The sequence below is a fragment of the Prionailurus viverrinus genome, chromosome A1, assembly GCF_022837055.1.
Source record: "Prionailurus viverrinus isolate Anna chromosome A1, UM_Priviv_1.0, whole genome shotgun sequence".
NCBI classification, from domain to species: Eukaryota; Metazoa; Chordata; class Mammalia; order Carnivora; family Felidae; genus Prionailurus; species Prionailurus viverrinus.
The window spans coordinates 134,216,218-134,238,194 of record NC_062561.1 but is presented as its reverse complement, the minus strand read 5'-3'; the positions used below and the strand labels follow the sequence as shown (position 1 = coordinate 134,238,194).

Here is a 21,977-nt window from a genome sequence, read left to right as displayed (position 1 = left end):
TGGTAAAATATATATAAGGTTAATGAAATTTAAAATATTCACCAGAATCCAATGTTTTGAGAATATGCATACAATTGTCTTGGACACATTGAACCGGGGAGGCGGGGGGGAGGAATGAGTTTATTTCCCTCAGAAAACATTCTCAGGCATATACATGAGCCTCCTATATGGATTCACAAGCACACATCTGTATCCCTGTATATGAACACAGCAACATTATCTATTAGGAGAAAAGGGTGTAAGCAGCTCAACGAAATTCTACAGGATCCTGCAGGCATTGATATTATAGCATGAATTTTTATGAGTTTTCAGGGAGGAAAAATATTGCTAACGAAAGGTTGATAAGACATGACAGCTCTGAGGAAGTGAAATACATACACCCTGGGGCCCTGCTCACCAAGTCCCAGCCGCACAGGTGGCATGGTCCGAATTCAGAATCCAGTGAGCCCCTGTCACAATGAGGGGCTCTAGGTTCAGAAGCAGGAACCCCATTAACCCTCAAGTATAACACCAACTACTATTGTTATTCCTATAAAAGTTACTCTCACCTAACGGTCATACTTCTGTTAGAGGATCACAACACTGGGGCGCATGGGTGACTCAGTCGGTTAAGCGTGCAACTCTGGATTTGGGCTGAGGTTGTGAAATCATGGTTCATGTGTTCGAGCCCCAAGTCAGGCTCTGCATTGGGATTCTCTCTCTCTGCCCCTCCCCTGCTCATGCTCTCAATGCGTCTCCCCCAAAATAAATAACTAAAAAAAAAAAAAAACTAACAAATGACTACAAAAATATACTAGACAAGTGTTACTCTCTACCTCTCTGCATTTCTTGCCACTATTTTCATTACCTCTATCACCCTTCACATGAGTCACAGGCCTGCCTTGGGGGGAAAGGCTGGCACTCAGAGCACTGTCATGAAGGGAATGTGCTTTCATAAAAGCTTCCCTAACTTAGGACACCATACAAAGACACCGATGTCCTACAAAGGCAGACAGGTATGCTTCCTTCTGTATTTCCTCTCTCCTCATAGTCCAAAATAGTTATCAGTTCAACAAAATTAAGTAAAAAAATCTTTCTCTTTTTGTTAAATGTTCACTAGCAATTCTCACACTACTAAACAAAATGAAAAGCACAATCATTCTAATGGGAATTACACATGTTAATAGCTGCCTTGCTATTTGAAGATCCACTCAACAATCATCAGGGTAAATATCCAAACTCACATCCAGCTAATTGGAGTCTTCATTTCTGTAAATAGACATTCATATTGGTACACACACACACACACACACACACACACACAAAACCTGGAACCTTCAGGGTACAAAATATGCATGAACAATGTAAAGAGAGTCAAATATGCCAAATCCGGGGTTATTCCAAAGACAATGGTCAGTGTCCTCTATGCAAAGCCCTTGGGTCAAAGCTGAAGGTCAGTAAAAATCCAAATACCACAAGTTAGACACTTGAATGGCAACAGAGAAGTAAAAATTGTACCAGTCACTAACTACAAGACCAGGCTCCAACAGTGAGCTCTCTGTAACGCCTGTTTCCTCCGCTGTAAAATGAGGCAACTAAACCTTGTGGACTTCCAGTGAGGATGAAAAGGATGATACATGCAAGCCATCCAGCACAGCTCGTGTTCATAAGAGGCTCTCAGGAAATGTCTCCACATCTTTCTCCACAAGCCAACAGGGACAAAGCCAATGCCCCTACACCCCTGGCCACTCACAGAACCACCTGGCAGCCTTGAACAGACACAAGCACACAGAATCAGCATCTCCTAGTTGAACCCTGTCATCTGAAAGCTCCACAGGGGAATCAGATGTGCTCCAAGTTGAGACCACAAATATGGCCATAGCACCAACTTCCCTATTCAACCACAACTGCTGTTTGCTTATTGTGCTCCCAGACTTTTCAAGCATGGTCTTTCTCTCTTTCTAAGTTTGCTTCGGTGTTTTATTTTTTCATTTGTTTTTTTATTTGTTTAATGTTTATTTTTCAGAGAGGGAAAGAGCGCAAGTGGGGTAGGAACAGACAGAGAGAGAGAGACAGAGAATCCAAAGCAGGCTCCATGTTCTGAGCTGTCAGCACAGAACCCAATGCAGGGCTTGAATTCATGGATGATGAGATCACGACCTGAGCAGGAGTTGGACGCTTAACTGACTGAGCCACCTAGGTGTCCCTCTCTACTTAAAAAATATTTAATGCCAAAAAATTAAAAATGTAATGTATGTAAAGCACCAGCACAGTGCCCAGCACCTAGTAGGCCTTCAATAAGTACTAGACTGAAATACATTCTCAACATTCAAGATTGTCATAGAATACACAGAACAGTATCGGAAAACCCCATATTTTAATGAGCTACTGATTCTGGTTTTATCTCTAGGTAACTTTAGTATCTCACACTCAAATTTAAAGTTTTCTTTTACCTTTAGGAAGAAGAAATTCAATTAAATCAGTAACGACAGATTTGATGTTGTCTTTTCAGTCCAGATGTGAATGTGCAAGGTGTCTATTTTCAAGGCTCAGCCTCTTTGGTGGAAGCCATTTTTTCCTGGCTTTATATGTTTTTATAGCATGTTATTACACAGATAATTGAGCATTGCAATTCAGCAACCAATTGTGGATAAGAGCTGCCAGGAAAGCTGTCAGGGAAATTAATTAGTAGAAGGAAAGAAAGGAGCAGTATTTACCAACTATTTACACAATCAAGTCTTGGTCTTCTTTCCAGAATTTGCTTCCACAAACATTTTTAAACGTTTGCCCATTCAGAAGACAGAGACACAGCACCCCCACCCAAATACACCGAAGCCCTTGCCAGCCACTCATCTTGGGAGCTTGAGAAAGCAAGACCCTGTCTTTCCCGGAGCTTCACAAAACTGGTCAATCCAGAAATGAAGTGGTTCACGTCCAAGGAAGCCTTGGTCTTCACCCTCTCCTGGACCAGTACTCTCAGGGGAGAAAACTGGGAGCCCGGAGGCAATAGACTCAGATGTTCAGCCAGGCTGAACTGGTCTTATTCCAGGCAGTTCTGCCTCATTAGTGACAACTGGCCGGCCAGCAGGGCCAGACTTCTAGAAACGAATTCTGACATAAAACTTGAACATACAATATTTAAAACTTAAAAACAAAAAAAACCCTGTTTTTAAGTCCTCTCTTCTTTGAATTCAATTGTTCACCTCCACATGGGGACAGAGAATAAATGAGAGATGGACACACTACACCACCCATGATCGTCAAGGCAAGCTGAGGAGGCTCTAGCTTGAAATTCAGTCTTTCACTGATGCCACTGGTCACAGAGCTTGCACTTCTCCTGAGCTGCAGAGTCAACTTCTCCCACACACCTACTGACTCCAAAATTTACTACATATTGGAATGCAGCAGCTGTGAGTACATAGATGAACAAGACAGGGTCTCTGCTCTCACGCAGCTCCCAGTCTGGCGAAGGAAGACATTGTAATGCAACACGCTCAGTGCACGCTCAGTGTGGATGATACCCTACGCCATAAGCCACCGACTTGCTGGGGGTGAGCAAAGGGGAGGACTGTAAGGAAGCACAAGACCTTTGAGCAAAAAGACAGGAAGCGTCAGGTGCCTTATTGGTCTGGACTATAATACTGGGATATTTAGTAGAATCGTACAAATGGCAGAACCAAAATTTTAAGTTTATGGGGTTACAACACTTACAGGAACCAACGTTTTGCTGATGAGTAGAGCAGGTATAAAACCTTGACTCATGAAGTCAGACATACCAAAAAAAAAAAAAAAAAAAAGTATTTTCCTGAAATCAAATTAATTGAGTCCAGGGCCTCTGGTGAAAAACTGGTCCCTCCAAGTCATGTCACACAAAGCAAAGCCTATCATGCTTGCTACTGCATCCTCATTGGCAACCAGGCCCTGAGAGCCCTGAAATCCAACACACCCATGATTCCATGCCCCTCAGGTAGCACCCAGAATCCTTGTCAAGGCAGGAAACCCGCTGTCTAAAAATCCAGCCTCCCCAGGCCCACCCGGTGGCCAGTGACCATCTCCCTGGCCTCATGCTGCCAACAAGACCATCAAGGATACCAGCCTTGCTCCCTTCCCCTCCAAGAAAGCCTGTTTTCTCTCTCCCTTCTCTCCAATGGAACGCACCCTCTATCCCAAGAAGCATGTCAACACTCTCTGTTCTGTAAATTAAGACTTTTTACAGAGAGACTGAGAAGCATCTCTACTTCAAACTGCTTCAGTTTTCTCCCAGGCAAGGACATGCAAGGCAAGAAATCACTACTGCCTCAGTTTCTGCTTCAAATACTAGAGGAGAGAAAAAGCACAGCAAGACACAGTTTTAATCACTTTAAGATTAATTTGCAACAGGTGCCCCCCACAAACAAAGCAGAAGATGCTACAGACACAGATTCCCCAGGAGGGTGGACAATGAGGTTTCCGTTCTCCGCAAAACACTGTCCAAGAAGCACCTTCATGGTGGGAGGTGTGCAAAGTACCACACCTTTTTGGTCCACAAGAAATCGGCCAGCTCAAAAAAACAGGAGGACCTTCTCCCTGAATGGGTTTCTGTTCTGCAACACAGATAACCTCTAGTAAGACAGATTAACCTTAGAAAACAAAGATGGGGATCTATCATCACCCTCCTCAAGAGCCAAAGACTTCCAGTGATCCCAAATTATCATTTCAGTAAGGGCCAATAAACTCCTTGATTTTTCAGGCCAGACAAATCCACCTTAGAGGAAGAGCTTTGGCTCTATCATTTCATGCATTGACCAGCTGTCTGCAAGCCCTGTGCAAGGAAAGTGAATGGTTCTCGGAGTTAAAGTTAATAGCATAGCTATAATTGCAAATTTCACAAATCCAGAGCACACACTGTGGTTATGCTAAAAATGACCATGACAGAGAATCTTTGAAGGTCTAGTGGAACTGGCCACACACCCGGGGCCTCGCAGACTGCTTGCTTAGGTATTTTTCCTGAGGGAAGAGTGAGGGGAAGATATGCTGGGCCAGGAAAGAGAAAACAGAGCTCAGAGAAAGTTCATTTGGGAGCTTAATGTTCCTTATAAAAGCACAACTGCCCTCATCATTCCACCTTGGTTTGCACATTTTAATACCACCTCCTATAAGCTTTCCCCAGTCTTGAAGTCCACTCATTTTCTCCAGTCCCCCCTGCTGCCTTGCTTTCTAAGTTTGTGTGGCTTTCGGAAGCAGCCATCATATAACACATGGTCCCCATACCAGTAGACCAGAATCACTAACTCTTTAGAGAAGCAATTTCCTCCCATGCTTACAGAATCCTGAAGGAGACATCAAGTCCCCTGAGTTTTATAGAGAGGTTTTATCCGCAGGAGATTCACTTCCCTCCGCACCTCCAACTAGCTCCCCTGACCAGCCTGCAGAAATTGCCTTATAAAATCACAGGGTCCACCTCATAAAACCAGTTCACCAAGGGGTGCTGAGGCCCTGAAACAAGCCCACATAGCTCAGAAGTTTCAAAAAGCTCCTGGATCACGGGTTGCCAGGACAAATCCTCAGCTATGTCAGGAGCCCCACACACACAGGCCATGATTCCTGCCAAAAACCAAGAGGGTGAGAGCTTCTTCAAGTTTTGCAAGGGCGTTTTGAAGAGGAAGAAAAAAAAAAAAAAAAGATTGAGGATATGTCTGAAACTCTAGCTGAGCCAAAAACATCATTGCTCTCCACTTGGCAAATTTCAAGGAAAGAGTAATCAAAAGATATCCCAAAGCAAGGAAATAAAGTGGTATCCTCAAGAGACAGGACCCAAAAGGGGTTAGCTGATAAATTCTTACCAAACCTACTTTCTCCCTGAACTCTGTCCTCACCAACAAAAACACCAAGTTCCTTAAGACAATGACTAAAACAGCATGAGTCGCAAACGTTGCTTAATTATCTAGGGAAAGATAAATCTTTAAAACAAAAATAATCTTGATGAGAAAGTTATGAAGCTATAAATAAACTGGTATTAAGGAAAACACTACCATCCTGGTAGTGTTTTTTACTAGTAATTTTACATTACACGGGCACAAGGAATGAATCATAGGAGAGGGAAAAACCACCTACCAGTTCCTATTCCTTCTTAGTGAACACATCTGTTGGGCAAATTATTTTATCTGGTACAACCTTCTCCTCCCCTCTTCTTATTTCCATCTTCAAGGCACCAGGAAAACCCTGTAGGGTAAATCCCATCAGGGTGATTCTGTAGTTCTTTTTCGCTCTCCTTACTGACATTACTTACTTTGACCCACATTTTCACGTGTCGATAGTGTACTGCACATTCACACCAACTCACTCCACTTATGCTGTCTCCTAAATCGACTCTGTGTTGCTTTGGGCACGGACCAGATTTTTTACATTTCTTTTGCGTATCCTTTCCTTCCCTCCCACCTGCCAACTCCTACAGAGCTTTGCAAGAAGCAGCTTCAACAAATATCTCCTTGCACACCAGCTCAACCCCACCACAAGAATTGTCAGCAGCAGCTAAGGTACCAGGCAGGAGTCCTACATCCCATCTCCAAGGGCATCTTCACCAGCACCTATTATCAAAACATACTAAGACAACATTTGGACATTCCAAGATTCTATGTCCATCCATTCATCCAGCCCCCCTCCCCCCGTATTTCCTCCCCTTCTGGCCAATAGTCCACAGCAAGAGAGGCACCATTCCTATACTTGAATAATAAATATAGCCCCAGCCTGCAAGTTCACATTAAAATAAGCCTCCCCTGTGGCACCTGGGTGGCTCAATAGGTTCAAAGTCTGGCTTGGCCTCAGGTCATGATCTCCTGGTTTTTTAATTCAAGCCTGTGTCAGGCTCACTGCTATCAGTGCAGACCCAGCAGTGAGACCTCTGTCTCACTCTCTCTGTCCCTCTCCTGCTTGTACTCTCAAAAATAAATAAGACATTTTAAAATTTTTTTAATTAAACAAAAGAAGCCTCCCTCCACAAACCACCACAACAGGCCCTAGTTTCCTAATAGATCCTAAATGAGCAGCTGCTTTACCCACAAATGGAAAGCTGCCCCACCCCTGAAAGTCAAATTAGTCTGTTCAAGTTTTTTTTTTAATTTCATGATAATTTTGTTACATAACCTGCCACTTTACATCCAAGCCCACAGACAGAACAGCAGCAGTAATTAAATTTACATTCTTAGACGTCCTTAAGTGTCAAAATAAATTCCTAAGAACCGCAGGTAATAGTATCTGAACAATTCAAGACCGTGCCCACGTGATCACAGGATTTTCAAGAGTATAAAGTGAGCACCCCCTGACATTTCTCAGCAGGGCTTATTCCTATCACTTGGTAAACCTGTATTTATCATTTGTTAAAGTCCGTGTTTCACTTTCTCTTTAATTACCACTGACTATCTCTGATGGAACCATCCCACCGGTGGAACTCAGCTGCGAGCGATTCTTTGGGGGCCTTCTCCATCTCTTGACATGAACCAGCTGCACGAATTCCAGAACCTAGCTGTCACCCTCTCCTGAGAGGAGGGTGGACACATGGGAGAGAGAAAACCAACAGCTCTAGACATTAGGAAGACAAACATCCTCTACTTGCAGGGATGCAGCCACCCTTCCTCACACTGTAGAGTCAGGTTCAGAAAAGAAAGAGGCCCCAGAAATCACACATTTATGTGCAAGTTCCCCAGTGGAAGGAGGATATGTGCAATTACTAAAAACCTCATCTACAGGAACTAGGTAATTCTTGTGATGGGTGTTAAACTAAAAGAAAAAGCACAGCAGAATTTTTTTAAAAAGACCATTTCCCGGGGCGCCTGGGTGGCGCAGTCGGTTAAGCGTCCGACTTCAGCCAGGTCACGATCTCCCGGTCCGTGAGTTCGAGCCCCGCGTCGGGCTCTGGGCTGATGGCTCAGAGCCTGGAGACTGTTTCCGATTCTGTGTCTCCCTCTCTCTCTGCCCCTCCCCTGTTCATGCTCTGTCTCTCTCTGTCCCAAAAAAAAATAAATAAACGTTGAAAAAAAAAATTTAAAAAAAAAAAGAAATAAGGGAAATGGTCTTTTTTTTTATTTTTTTTCAACGTTTTTTATTTATTTTTGGGACAGAGAGAGACAGAGCATGAACGGGGGAGGGGCAGAGAGAGAGGGAGACACAGAATCGGAAACAGGCTCCAGGCTCTGAGCCATCAGCCCAGAGCCCGACGCGGGGCTCGAACTCACGGACCGGGAGATCGTGACCTGGCTGAAGTCGGACGCTTAACCGACTGCGCCACCCAGGCGCCCCTTCCCTTATTTCTATTAAAAGTACTTGGCTTATCTAAAAAGGTATTCTGATGGGTTTTCTGAGGTAACCACCTTCTACTTTTTATTCTCGGCCTTCACATGTCTACCCCCTTAGAAATGAACTGAAAACTGCCGGGGGACATTTTGCTTCTAGTTAAGATGATTTGCTCCCGGTATGTGAAGGAGTCTCGGGCGTCCATGACAGTGTCCTTAAGACAAAGTAAGGTCACTGCCACACCTCCAGGAGGAGCCCCAGAGCACAGGCTGAGAGTGCTCCCCTGGCTCACTAGGGCCCTGATCAGCCACATGGGCAGATGTTGACAATTAACACCAATGATTACTTGTGCCACAGGCATCCACCTCCAGAAGCTGCTATACGGCCCCCAACACCATAGGGAAAAGAGGCCCCTCCCCCAGTATCCCATTCATTCTAGGGGTTAATTATACTTCTATAGGCTGGAAACCCAATCACCCTTTAAAACTACATGTCTATGGGACTTCACACTCCAAGTTCCAAACAATGGACTTCCAAACAAACTTAGAAAAAAGGCCTGACAGCTAAGGCTAACAGCTTAGGCTAGAGATACCACCATCTTTAAATAAATAAGTAAGTAAGGAAGTAAGTAAGTAAAAATAGTCTACTCCAAAGGCTGGGCAGGTAGGATCCACAACAGTGCAGGAGAGAGCCCTGGCAGCCAGGTAAGGCAGAGACCATACAAACTTTTCAAATCAAAGAATTTTATCAAATCAGAAATTGCTGGTCTAGGACATCAGAATGATAAACTTATGATGGGACATGTGGCCCAAACATGGCCCAAACATAACAAAACTGACCTTGTTATCCAGAGTTACACTCCTCTGCAAGACTGGGAGATAAGAGGTAGTACCCTCAATTTATTCTGATGAATGACAGAAACACACCAAATAACTTTAAAAGATGAATAAAAGAGGAACATGAAACTTTTTTTTTTTCCTGTATGTTCAAATCAGCATAATCTGAAAGGAAGGATCTATGGGCAAACATCCTTGTGAGAATTCCTTTCAAGAATATGTGCCTGTCCACAGATCAGAAAACACATTTGCCTACCAAGTTTGTAAGAAAAAAAAAAATACTTTTAGAACAAATTACATGCTAATGACAACAGTAAAATTGTCATGTTTCTGTAGTAAGAGGGAAACAAAAAATTGGAGCTAAAAAGGACATCTTACTTCACCATACATGAAAACCTTGGAAGCTATAATCCACCCAGTAACAAGCCAAGACAGTGTTCAGACCTCCCAAACTCTCAGCTAACACTCAGCCACTACTTATACAATTGCCAGAATTCCCACAACACATATGCACTGACAGCAGCTTTTGCCTAAGCACCAGTGAGTACAGCCCAGCATCACTGTTAATGTTTTAAGGCTGGCTATCAATATTTCATCAGAAATTAAAATAATGACTTTAAACATGTGGCCAATAACGGCTTACTGCTGCAACTGTGATTGTTCAGTTTCCCAAAGCCAAACAGAAAATAAAAACCGGTTTATGGTTTAAAACCTTCATTTGTAGAAACTCTCCTGGCCTATTAAGTGATGACCTAAAACCCAAGATCATAGCTTTAAATCCTAGCCCTGACTTTAACTTCTAGAGACACTTAATCCAAACTCTTCATGGCAAAGGCACAGGGACCCCTCCGCTAAGTGGCATTTTCATTAACGATCATTCATTTATTCTTGGTAGAGCATCAAAGGCTCTGTGCTAGGATCTTGGATACACAGAGAACAAACAGGGACCCTTAAGGGTCCACTGTTCTTCAACAGTCTCCTCAAACCTGTTCCTTCCTTTTCCTCCCTTGTTTAACATCGAGAAGGTCACTGAGCTACAGCTACAGCAGGGTAGTGCAAACCAACCAAATTACTAGATTTTAAAAGACTTTGGTAGGGGCACCTAGGTGTCTCAGTTCGTTAAGTGTCCGATTTCAGCTCAGGTCATGATCTCACAGTTCGTGAGTTCGAGCCCCGCATCGGGCTCTGTGCGGACAGCTCAGAGCCTGGAGCCTGCTTCACATTCTGTGTCTCCCTCTCTCTGCCCCTCCCCTGCTCGTGCTTGCTCACGCTCTCTCTGTCTCTCTCTGTCTCTGTCTCTCTCTCTCTCAAAAGTAAACAAAAGACCTGGGTAAAAGTTCAGTGAATAAATGCATGTAAAGCCCTCAGAATTGTGTCTTAACACATAATATGGCTCAAGTACCATTTTGTGCAACATGTTATTGTTCACTCTACACTGTTCACTCTCCCTGTTGAGGGGATTTGAGTTGACAGGACACTGTTCCCACTCAGAGGAACTCACAATCTAGTGGGAGATAGATCAATTATTAACTATACTACCAAAAAAGTGTACAAAATGGGAAGGAGAAAACCAATGAAATAGCAGAAAATGCTATCCAAACTTAAGTGCTGTGCAGATATTAACAATATAGACGAGATCTGGCACAACCCAAGACAAAGAGGTGCAGCACAATCCTCACAAAAAGAACTTCTGCTGCTACCTTCCACTTGTTTCTAAATGGAAGGAGAGATGATGCACATGTTTCATTAGTTTCAGAGGTACAACACAGTCCACTATCTTCAACTTTTAAAATTAAAAAAAATATTGTCTACTTTCATCAAGACTACATGCAATTTTATCCTCACTACCTCCGCTTAAACACTTTTACATCTTCAATGGTTTTCAAAGATGATTGATGCCCAAAGCAAGAGCCCTAAAGCAGAACAAGATGTCAAATGATTAAAAAAAAAAAAAAAAAGTACCTTGTTCACAGAATAGGAAGGCAGGAAAACCACACCAGGACGTTACAGGGGGAAAAGCGAAAAAGTGAGAGCAAAAAGAGCTTTAAAATTCTTTGAGTCATACAATTCCATAACCGAGAAAGGCCTTTCTCCCAAATATTCTGTTCAACTAAAGGTTTACTACAATCTCCCAACTAACATGGTTTGTCATGTTCTTTTTAAAATTTTTTTTTTCAACGTTTATTTATTTTTGGGACAGAGAGAGACAGAGCATGAACGGGGGAGGGGCAGAGAGAGAGGGAGACACAGAATCGGAAACAGGCTCCAGGCTCTGAGCCATCAGCCCAGAGCCCGACGCGGGGCTCGAACTCACGGACAGTGAGATCGTGACCTGGCTGAAGTCGGACGCTTAACCGACTGCGCCACCCAGGCGCCCCTGTCATGTTCTTTTTAAAATGCCAGCAGCCAAGCTACAGAGGAAAGGGAAGAAAAATTGCCAAATGGTCAAGTTGCTTCTCTTCCGGCATAACTCCTCCCAGTTGGTCTCATTCCCTAATTTTAAAATTGTTACACTCAGCTTGCTCCAGGTGGAAACGTTCTAATTTCCAAAGTGCAACTCATGAAAACAAAAGGGTTTGTTTGTTCTTAATGAAGAGTTCAAAGTTGTAATTTCCATTTTCTTTCTTCTAATAGTGAATCTGCACCATGCCTAAAACCCACCGTCACCGCAGATTGAAATTAGTCTAAAAGATCTTAGAACCGCTCTAACTGTACTTCTCTTCCTAGCCAGCAGTTAACAGCTTGTGCAGATAACTAATCAGTGTACGAAGAACAAAATGCCAAGAAATTCCAAGGAAATTAAGTGGTACATTAAATAAAATTTACAAAAGTACTATTTCAAAGAATAAGTTAAAGTACCATAACACAAGGCAAAGAGAAGTTAGTCTTTTCTTATTTGACAGGCAGTGTTCCTCACATTCTCCATCACTCTCCCATGCTCACACAGCACTCGCTTAGTCTTTAAAACTGCACCAAATTTACCTGGCACTTCTACTCACTAGTCACAAGAGAGCCACAAAAATGAAAGGTCAGCATTTTCTTGAGTCTTCCTGATAGGTACTCTATTCATTTGAGATGAGACTGAAGTTCTCCTCCCTAGGTAAAACTTCTCAATGGTCCTTTTTCTTGGGCTGCCCTTCTGCCTGGAGCAAACATTCTCCTCATCTTGGCTACACCTGAGAATCCCCAGAGCAGCCCTCTTAAATCAAGCCTAACAAGGGGCACCTGGGCAGCTCAATCTGTTAAGGCTCTAACTCTTGGTTTCGGCTCAGCTCATGATCTTGCGGTTCGTGAGTTCAAGCCCCCATCAGGCTCTGCAATGCTCAGACCCTGCTAGGGATTCTCTTTCCCCCTTTCTGGCCCTCCCCCGCTTCCTCTGTCTCTCAAAATAAATAAATAAACCTCAAAAAATAAAAAATAAAACCACAAGCCTGAGGTGATGACTTCAAATAAGCATCAAATAAATTCAATTAAGCTTCAGATGATTTCAACTAAACACTCCAGCTAAAACTATGGGAGTAACAAAGCAGATTTTCTGAGTGTATGTTACATGTGTAGGAGCTATAAACACTCCTACAGAGCCAATTTATTCATAATGAACTTGTTTGTGAAAATAATCCTTTAACCTTTTATACACGAAATAGATTTCATCATCACTGCATCTCATTTCAACACCTTAATGTAGTTTAGGTAGCAATGACTTCCCTAAGAAGCAATTTCAAATTTTTAATTTCTGTAATATACGTCTCAATGACATGTTCAGTGACATAAAATTTTAACCAATTCTAACCCAATTTTACTTTACTTCCCTCCCGCCGATGATGCACCAGGTCCCTTCCCGCATCACAGAAGGTGTGTCCACCTCTGCACAAAGAAATGCCTAAACGACAAATGTTAACACCAGAAGTCAGAGATATGATGGCATTATTTTTAAAACACAGAAGGCACAAAATTATCAGACAGGAGCGACCTACATACCTAATTTCTCAGCTTATCAAAAATGTAGCTGACCAAGTTCTAAGAGGCCAAAGGACCCACACCCAATGTGCAATTATTAACGTACATTCAACTACCCAAACTAAACTGGGTGCACCTGTGAGCTTGCCAGCCACTGAAAATACCACTAAATTACAGTGTCAAGAATAATAAAATTAAATTTTCATTTTCCACATGATAGCCTATGAAATTAGTTAAGAAAAGAAAGCCAATCTAACAGTACTTCCTCTCTCTCACACACATCCCCACCTCATCCCAGCCCCCAATATCAGTACAAACCACTGGGGCTGAAAGGCTCAGTGGAAATAAGTATCATAATCAAAATTATATCGACTGTGTCCAAGAGAGGAATTGATGGGCTGGCAAAAGAGTACAAGTCTAGGGTACAAATTCATAGGCTGTCTCACAGACACATGTGGCTAGTAATGAATTCAAATCATTAAGTAAGCAGTGAATGCTCCTTATTAAGTGGGAGGGACCACCAGAAACTGCATACAAGTTCTATACATTGACATGTGACTTTGATGTATGTGTGCCGCTGACCACGGTCCTGAACCAACATTTCCCCTTTGGGGGAAGGCTTTTCTCTCCTTTCCTTCCCAGGAATTAGGAACCAGGTGAGAGTTCATGGAGACAGATAATGAAAGAGACAAGTACACAGAAGCTGGTGGAGGATAAGACTTCTGTTAAATCTTATGTTATGTTCTGCTTTAACCCAAGAGAACAGTACCAGACAAGAAACCAGACAAAATATCAGAGACATAAAAGAGAACAAGAATCTCTGAACAATGCAAAGTTGTATAAACAGCAGCCTGAACAGGTTCACAAGACAGAGCACCAGGTTGGTGAGAGGTGCAGTCCCTGCAGTAGCATTTGAATTTTATCAAAAGTGCTCCTAGATTGTTTTTATTTTTGCCTTAAAGGTTGACATGTCTACACTGCCCCAAAGGGACACAACAGAATGGGGGGGGGGGGGCGGGGGACAATTTACATATCTTATTTCTTGTACTTTTAAAAGTACAATCACACTTCTAATAGATTTCCTCTCTGTAAAGTTGGGGTGGCCCTTGGACCACCTGCCTTGCCCCACTCCACCCTAACTCATATATAAACCAAAGCTGGCTTCCAAAAAATCATTTGATTGGTCTTATTACTCCGTTCTCAGCCTCCAAATCATTACCTTGGATACTTAAGTGCATGGTCATCATCTCACCAGCCTCACCATACAACTGACATGCTGCCTTCTGACTAAATCCCTGGGCAGAGCCAGTAATTTACATGTTCATACAGTTGTTTAGGATATTATTAATAAATGATCACTAAGAGCAAGTTCCATGAGTAAAAGAGAGATCATATCTTAATAGAAGGGTTAATGAACCATACACCATAAAGCTTTCCTGTTAGTACATTATAATAAATGCTCTATGAAATTAAAAGTGATAACTGTGCTACACATCTACCTACTCATGAATGAAAGGGCCTGTCATGACTACCAACAAAACATGCTAGTAGCATAATCCATCAGGGAAGGGACCGCTAGGCTTCTAATTATTCCTGGCTATGTCATAGCCATTCTGCATAAACCAGCTCCTCATGCTCAGTAATAACAAATGCTGCTACGGAATACATACTATGTGCAAGGCATCATGCTGGCTACTTCATATAAAGTATAATTCTTAATTCTCCTAACAACCCTCTGCAATAAATGTTGCCATGTCCATTTGACTGATGAGGAAACAGTCTCAGTATTAAAAACCTTTCCAAAGTCACACAACCTGTAAGTGGCTCAGTGTCATCAGTCCGTACCTTCAGGCACTACTGACTCTCACCCAGGGCAGAGAAAAACTGGCTGCTAGCCCTTAAGGGATGAAGGAGAGGAGCACATGCCCTTTCCTGACAACACTACAGAACACCAGAATGTGATTATAAATGACATGAGGTTTCTTTTGTATAAAAAGTACAAGCATCTCTTTTAAGATACACATGTGCGTGCATGCATGCGCGCACACACACACACCCACTCAGTTTTCTTCAATGGCAGGCCACCCTATTATGGATCCTTCTCATTGTGAGAAGGCTCTTTCTACACTGTATCATGTTTGCACCCCGCACTATAGTTCTTCCACAACCTTCCTCCAAGGGACAAAGTGAGAAACAATGGGACTCATACACTGTATCCACTAAATCTAATACACAGCTTTGTCACTGACTGTAATACATAGTTAATACATAGGTTTGTCACCAACTGTAAAACAGTGGCAAAATATAAATATGACCTTACCCTTGAATACCTCAGACCAGAGGTAGAAAAGGCAAAATCCTTAGTTCTCTGATGCTGATCAGCACTTCTCTAGGAAGATACAGGCAAACAAGCTAGATTCTCATAATGTATATTAGCTCACCAACACCACACTTCCCACCGACGAGGAATCTCATACAATCTCAGGGCAATTTCCCCTTGTATTCACCTTGGGTAAATATTTCTCTGTAATTTACTGTGGAAATGAGCTATTCCAAGGCCCTCTTCTCAGTCACCATTCCCATTAATAAAGTTTTTCCTTCAAGAAAATAGTAGGCTTAAGGCAACATCACAGTGAAAAGGAGCATTAATATTCACACTATGGTATTCTCTTGAAGAGAGCTCAATTCTTTTTCTACAGTATTTGCCATGTGTTTACCTGGGGCACTTGAACTACCAGGAATGAGCCCCCTGTTCCATGTACACATCATTTATTAAGATGCCTTCTTCTAGGTTATCAGCTCCAATCCTGGAACATTTAAGCAGGCTACACAAGCAGTTCCCAACAGGTGGGCTTCGTGCTTCCTGCCCTCCCCAAACACAAATCTCACCATACCACTATCTCGATTCAAATCCTTCAACGGCTCTCAGCACCAGCTGCTGCAGCACTCTCAAGTGTCATCTGATGTTATGCTCCCCCCTCCTCCATGCCAAACGACCCGCAGACCCACCATACTCTCTCCCACTTTAGGGCCTCCAGCTACCTGCATGGCTCTTACCCATGGTATCTCCCAGCTATCTCCCCGCTCATCCATTATGTCTCAGCTCAACATCACCTCCTCAGTGAGGCAGTTCTCACCTCCCAGACTAAGAGAGCTCCATGATATAGACACACTCCCTCACAGCCAGCTCCTCTGTTCCATTTACTGCCTTTGAAACCAACTAATTAATAATCATGTGTTGTGTGACCATCTCCCTCAACTACACTAGAAGCTTTGTAGGGTCCAAACTATCTCTGTCTCATCCACTTTCATGTCCTTAATGCTGAGGCCAATGTGTCACTAGAGTCTCATGCAATATATATTGGTTGACTGATATTCTCAACTCTCCTATCGAAATGGTGAGTCAAAAAAGTAGACAAAATAATAAATGCACCAAGATTTATGCACTGCTTTTGTTCAAATTACGTAGCTGCTGTGATTAATAAAATACAAACTCAGGGCGCCTGGGTGGCTCAGTCGGTTGAGCGTTCAACTTCGGCTTAGGTCATGATCTCACAGTTTGTGAGTTCAAGCCCCCTGTAGGGCTCTGTGCTGACAACTCAGAGCCTGGAGCCTGCTTCTGATTCTGTGTCTCCCTCTCTCTCTCTAATCTCTACCCCTCCCATGCTCATGCTCTCTCTCTCTCTAATAAATAAGCATTAATAAAATAATAAAATAAAATTCAAACTCAATGAAAAGCTGTACTGAATTCATAGTTGTTTTTTGCTATTTATTTCCTTAAACAATGAACAGCAGAAATTCATGTACTGCATCACTACTGTGTGCAGGAATCCCACAAACACATCCCAGGTATTATTAAGAGCAGCACTCAAACACCATTCAATAGAACAGTTCAAAGACATCCCATGACTGTGCCTATTGTCACGCAGGAAACTGTTCCCCAACATACGCCAATAAAACAAAACTTTTAGTATAGCAGAGTATAAATGAGCCACTTTATATATGGAGTTGAAAATCCTTTTAACCACTAAGCCTTTTCTTTTTCAGCCATTCTAAGAATCCTTCCAAGTTTCAAGTTCTAATAGACACAGTGAAAAGCGGACTTAATACACAAGTCCCTTTAAAGGTATTTTGAGTGGATCCTCAGTGATTTAGCTTTGTTCAAAATTTACCTGGATCAAAAAAAATTTTTTTTACCTGGATCCATGAGGTATTTTTGTTAAGAGATCTAGAGGTCTGGGCATAATTCACAACATACACAACAAATGAAAACACACAGAGTCACCGTTCAATCAAATGCATAACTATTTTCAAAGATGTCCTTTTTTCCTCATTCATTCAATATATACTCACTGAGTCCGTACTAATATACTAGAGGTACTGTGCTAGGCATATAGGACAAAATCCCTGCCCCCGAGGAGGTCAGTGATAGACAGCAAACGGTACCTGAGTACTTCATTAGTGTCATCACACGGTACTTTGGGAAAAGACAGGACAAAGTTGCCTACAAGTAAATCTCAGAAATGTGGTCACAGCAACAGTCCCCCAATCTAGACAGATGCCTGTAGATAGACAGAGCCACCAACCCTCAACACCCGCAGACTCCAAATGCACAGGCTTAGGGAAGCAGCGGAGGAAGTCAGATGCAGTTTATTAAACTAAGTGATATGCACCATCTCTAACTCCCAGGTGTTTAAATACAGAAGAATGCAAACACTGCCTTCTTATTGTTTTTAAGCAACAAAAGTGTAAAGGGCTGATTTAAGTCTCTGACACCTAGTAAGTTCACACAAATATTGATAGTAAGATAAAATACATAATAGGTCAAACACTATTGATATACTCAAATCAGCTTCAACAAGGTTGCCAAAAACAAGTTAGCACTGCAATTATACACCACATACTTGAATCTTGCTGTTTTTTTAAAATTTATTTTAATGTTTATTTTTGAAAGAGAGAGATCAAGCATGAGCAGGGGAGGGGCAGAGAGAGAAGACACAGAATTTGAAGCAGGCTCCAGGCTCTAAGCTGTCAGCAGAGAGCCTGTGGCGGGGCTGGAACCCACAAACCATGAGATCATGACCTGAGCAGAAGCCGGGTGCTTAACCGACTGAGCCACACAGGCGTCTAGAATTTTGGTGCTTTTTAAAAAGTGATGCAGAAAAAAATAAAAATAAATAAATAAATAAAAAGTGATGCAGTAAGTTATTATGAGAAGAAAAAAAAAAAACTTTGGAAAACAATGACTCTCCCAAGCTAGAAACAACAATTTAAAGATCTAAATGAACCTCTTTCCATTTTATGCATTGCACTTAAGCCTTTTAAAGCATTATACTCAGCACCTTGCCATAGTAGGACATTACTCTAACAGTGCCTTGCCATAATACGACCTGATTCAAATGAAATCTGTTTCCCAGCTTATGCTAATAAAATGAGAATAACCTGAGCAGACACAGCCTCAGGTTCTCTCAAAGTAGCAGGTTAATTACGCATAAAAATAACAAGCCAGCCCAAGTTTGGACTTCCATGTCACAAGATATTCATCACCAATGAACTTGAAAAATTAGTATTTACTTAGCACTTCATGCTATATATTAGTGTGCTAGGATTACATAAAATCGCAGGTATAAAATGCCTAACAACTCTATTGTTGTGATTCCCATTTAAAGGTGAAAAAACTGGGCCTGCAACTAATTGAATGGTCCACAATCCCACAGCCAGTTAATGCGGCAGAGCTGGGAAGCACACCCATGTCTTCCCACTAAACTTAGTGTTTGCAACCCAGTGTTCCTGACTGAACCCTCTGGAATGGTGCTTGTACTTGTGTGCATTTTCTGAGGAGCCGGTGGAGAGCTGACATTAGATTTTCAAAGAAGCCTACCATCCCACAAAAGGTTAAAAATCACTGCACCATACCATCACCCAGGTAAAACCAGAAAATGCACACTGGACTTTAACGCCTTTCACCAAGACTACCACTTCTCGGCTCCTGAGGAGGAAAAAAAAAAAAAAAACTCCACAGTTAACAGTTTCACTTTAAAATTCTCACAGCCAAGTCAAGATTTCCACTCCTGGATAACTTCCAGAAACCTCTGCCACAGAGTCAGTTACACAATAAATTGCAATACTGTATCAGTTTACATCCAATTCTGAGATTTCACAAATAGTGACCAATGTTATTTAGTCATTCCACTTTCCAAAATGTGTTTCAATCAACCAGTCCTCACTGCATTGCCTGAGAAATAAGCTATCATTATATCTCTTCCCAGGAAGTAAAACACTGTCACCATGAGGCCAGGCAATAAGTCAGCTACAGAATTGGGATCAAAAGTGAGAAGCTCCTTGCTTGCCCCACCCATATGCAAGACTGTGTCATTTACCCCAGAGCAACCTCTCCTAGCTACAGACAAAACACTGGGCATCTTCTTGACCAATGACAACACTAAATTAGAATCTACTAGTAAATCAGTGAATTAGGGCATACCCCCAGCTGCCCAATGACAAGTGCGCTCATCTTGAAAGTTGAGGCAGATGTCACAGGATAAACACCTGGCACATGCCTGACATCTTAAAAATGAGATGCAACCACTGAGGGACTCTGACAGTTCTGTGGCAGGTATGGCACTCAGCTTAACTCCTGGCATTCTGTCCCTAGGATCAATCTGAACATTTGATCCATCCTAAATTCCTGATCAGCAAAAAAGAGTATTTCTGTGGAAATGAACTTTAAGTTACCTGGTTCAAACCCCTCATTCTACAGATAAAACCATACCTCAGAGGAATGAAACCACTTGCCTAAGGCTCATAACTCAGACCTCAGAAAGCAAGTCTCCAAACACCTGTCCAGGATCCTTGCAATTCTCCAGGGCACTGGAAAATCGATCATGGTTACTGCCAGAAGCTTGGCCATCGACCAAACAGCGCTGCTCCATCTCTGCCTCGCCAGGACATCACTCCCCTCACCCTGTGGCAGATCCACTCTCTGCCTCCAGAATGAGGTCCCTGGGGGCCACTGGCAGGACACTGACCTCAACATGCACATTCTGAGGGATAAAGACAATTACCTACTAAAGCTAACCCCATCCAGGAGGAGAAAAAATAGGACTCTGGCACTGAGGAATTAACTTCACAAGGACTCTATGTTAGGACGATGTTTTATTTATAGCCCTTCCTGAACAAGATGACTTAGGCACAACTCTCCAAAGCAAACAATCTAAAAGATAATGAAGAACCTTATGCTTCTCTAACTGTGCTCCAAAGCCCCCCCAACACACCCCCTGCCAAAAAAAAAAAAAAAAAAAAAAAAAAAAAAAAAAAGCCAAGGAAAGCTATCTAGAGGACACCAAAGTCATACGCTCAATGTGTCAGGACGCGACCCACAAGTTTTGGATGAACGTTCTTCCAGGAGACCAGGATGGAAACAGTCTCCCGGAAGAAAATCAGGGGTTCTCTATCCAGTCTGGCAACCAGCGCGCATCTGGACACCCAGGACCAAGTCCGAATGAGAGATGCAGGCGAGCACGACAGTGGCGCCGGCCGAGAGCTCGGAGACCCGCTCTCTCAGAGGACCGACGCTGCGGGGACCAGCCAAAACCACCCGCAGGTGATCCCGGGGAGCCAGCGTCACTGACACGCCCCGGTGAAACTCCACGGGTACCACTCCCACTCTTCCGCCAGGACAGACACACCGTCTCTTCCCCTCACACCCATCCCCTCACCACACTCCCTCTCCGCCCGAGAGCTTCGGCGGGAAGCAACGCCCACTTCGGAAAAGAAGATCTTAGTTGTGGGGACCAGCCGGGCGTCCAGATCACTCATTCACAGAGCCACCGTAGCAGACACAAACATTAAGGAGTTTGCTCTTTTGACTTAAAAAGCACACGATCAGGCCGCACATGAAGGCACACACACGGAGGTAACAGCCATGAGAAGTCAATGACCCACAGGGAGGCTCCTAACTGCCAGCACCCCGGGCTCGGGGCAGAGCACCTGGGGTCCCTCCCCCTCTCCACGCCCCGGGGCGCCCAGCCGTGGGCCGCGCGCGGAGTGGAGAGCTGAGGTCTCCCGACAGCAGGGACCCGGAGGGGGGCGAGCGGGGGAAGGCGGGGCCCACCTCCTCGTCCTGCTCCTCCTGGGACGCGCTGCTGCCCCGCGGCGCGGGCGGCGCGGTTCCTCCGCGGAGCTGCGGCGGCGGCGCACAGACTCCAAGCTCAAGCACCACGCGCGCGGGAGCCCACGCAGCGGGTGGCGGGGCGCCTAGGGCGCCGCCCGGCGGCGGTGGTTGCGGCTGCTCTCGAGAGAAGCCGCCGGGCTCCCCTTCCTCCGACAGAGTTTCTGAGCCCGAGGAGGACTCGGCCGAGGAAGCACCAGGCGAGGATGCGGCGGCCACCGCAGGGGCAGGAGCCCGGGCGCCGTGGCCGCTGCAGCCACGGGGCACCGGCTCCGGCGCCTCCGAAACTTTCTCCCCCATTTCCCTCTCGGGCCCAAAGTGCAGCCCGAGGGACAGCGGGGACGCGGCGGGCACTCAGCGTCTCCAGGGAAAGCTGCGGGCTGCGCGGCTCCGGCTCGCTCTCGCTGCCGCTCCCGGGCTGCGGGGAGCCCCGCCGGCGACTACATGGCCGCGGCACGGCCGCGGGAGCCCGCCGCCAAGTTACCAGCCGCCCAGATTTGGCGGCCGACCGGGGCTCCCGCGCGCGGGGAGAGGCCAGCTCGAGCCGGCGCTCTACGCTCCACAATCCTAGCGAGCTGCGCCCGCGCCGCCGGGACTGCGGCTTCGCCAGCAAAACCTGCCTCCGGGCAGGAGCGGGGCCGGCGGAAGAGACGGGCAGCCAGGGGAGCCAATGGCAGGGCAGGCGCGCCGGTGGGCGGAGGCTGCGGTGCCCCCGGCCGCACGGGCGTCAGGTAGGGGAGGCGGGGCGAGGCGCGGGCTACGGGATC

General features: G+C 44.3%; 1 protein-coding gene across 2 annotated transcripts in view; it reads right to left on the bottom strand.

The window, feature by feature from the left end:
• Positions 1-21,768, bottom strand: part of MAST4 (microtubule associated serine/threonine kinase family member 4) — a 579,145-nt gene extending 557,377 nt beyond the window's left edge. The window contains exon 1 of one of the 2 annotated variants that reach the window (XM_047859677.1): positions 21,154-21,768. In XM_047859677.1, coding sequence (XP_047715633.1) covers positions 21,154-21,510 — 357 coding nt within the window. In that variant the 5' untranslated portion in view covers positions 21,511-21,768. The remainder of the gene's footprint in view (positions 1-21,153) is intronic. The other variant, XM_047859625.1, reaches the window with a different exon arrangement.
• Between the last annotated feature and the right edge of the window lie 209 nt (positions 21,769-21,977).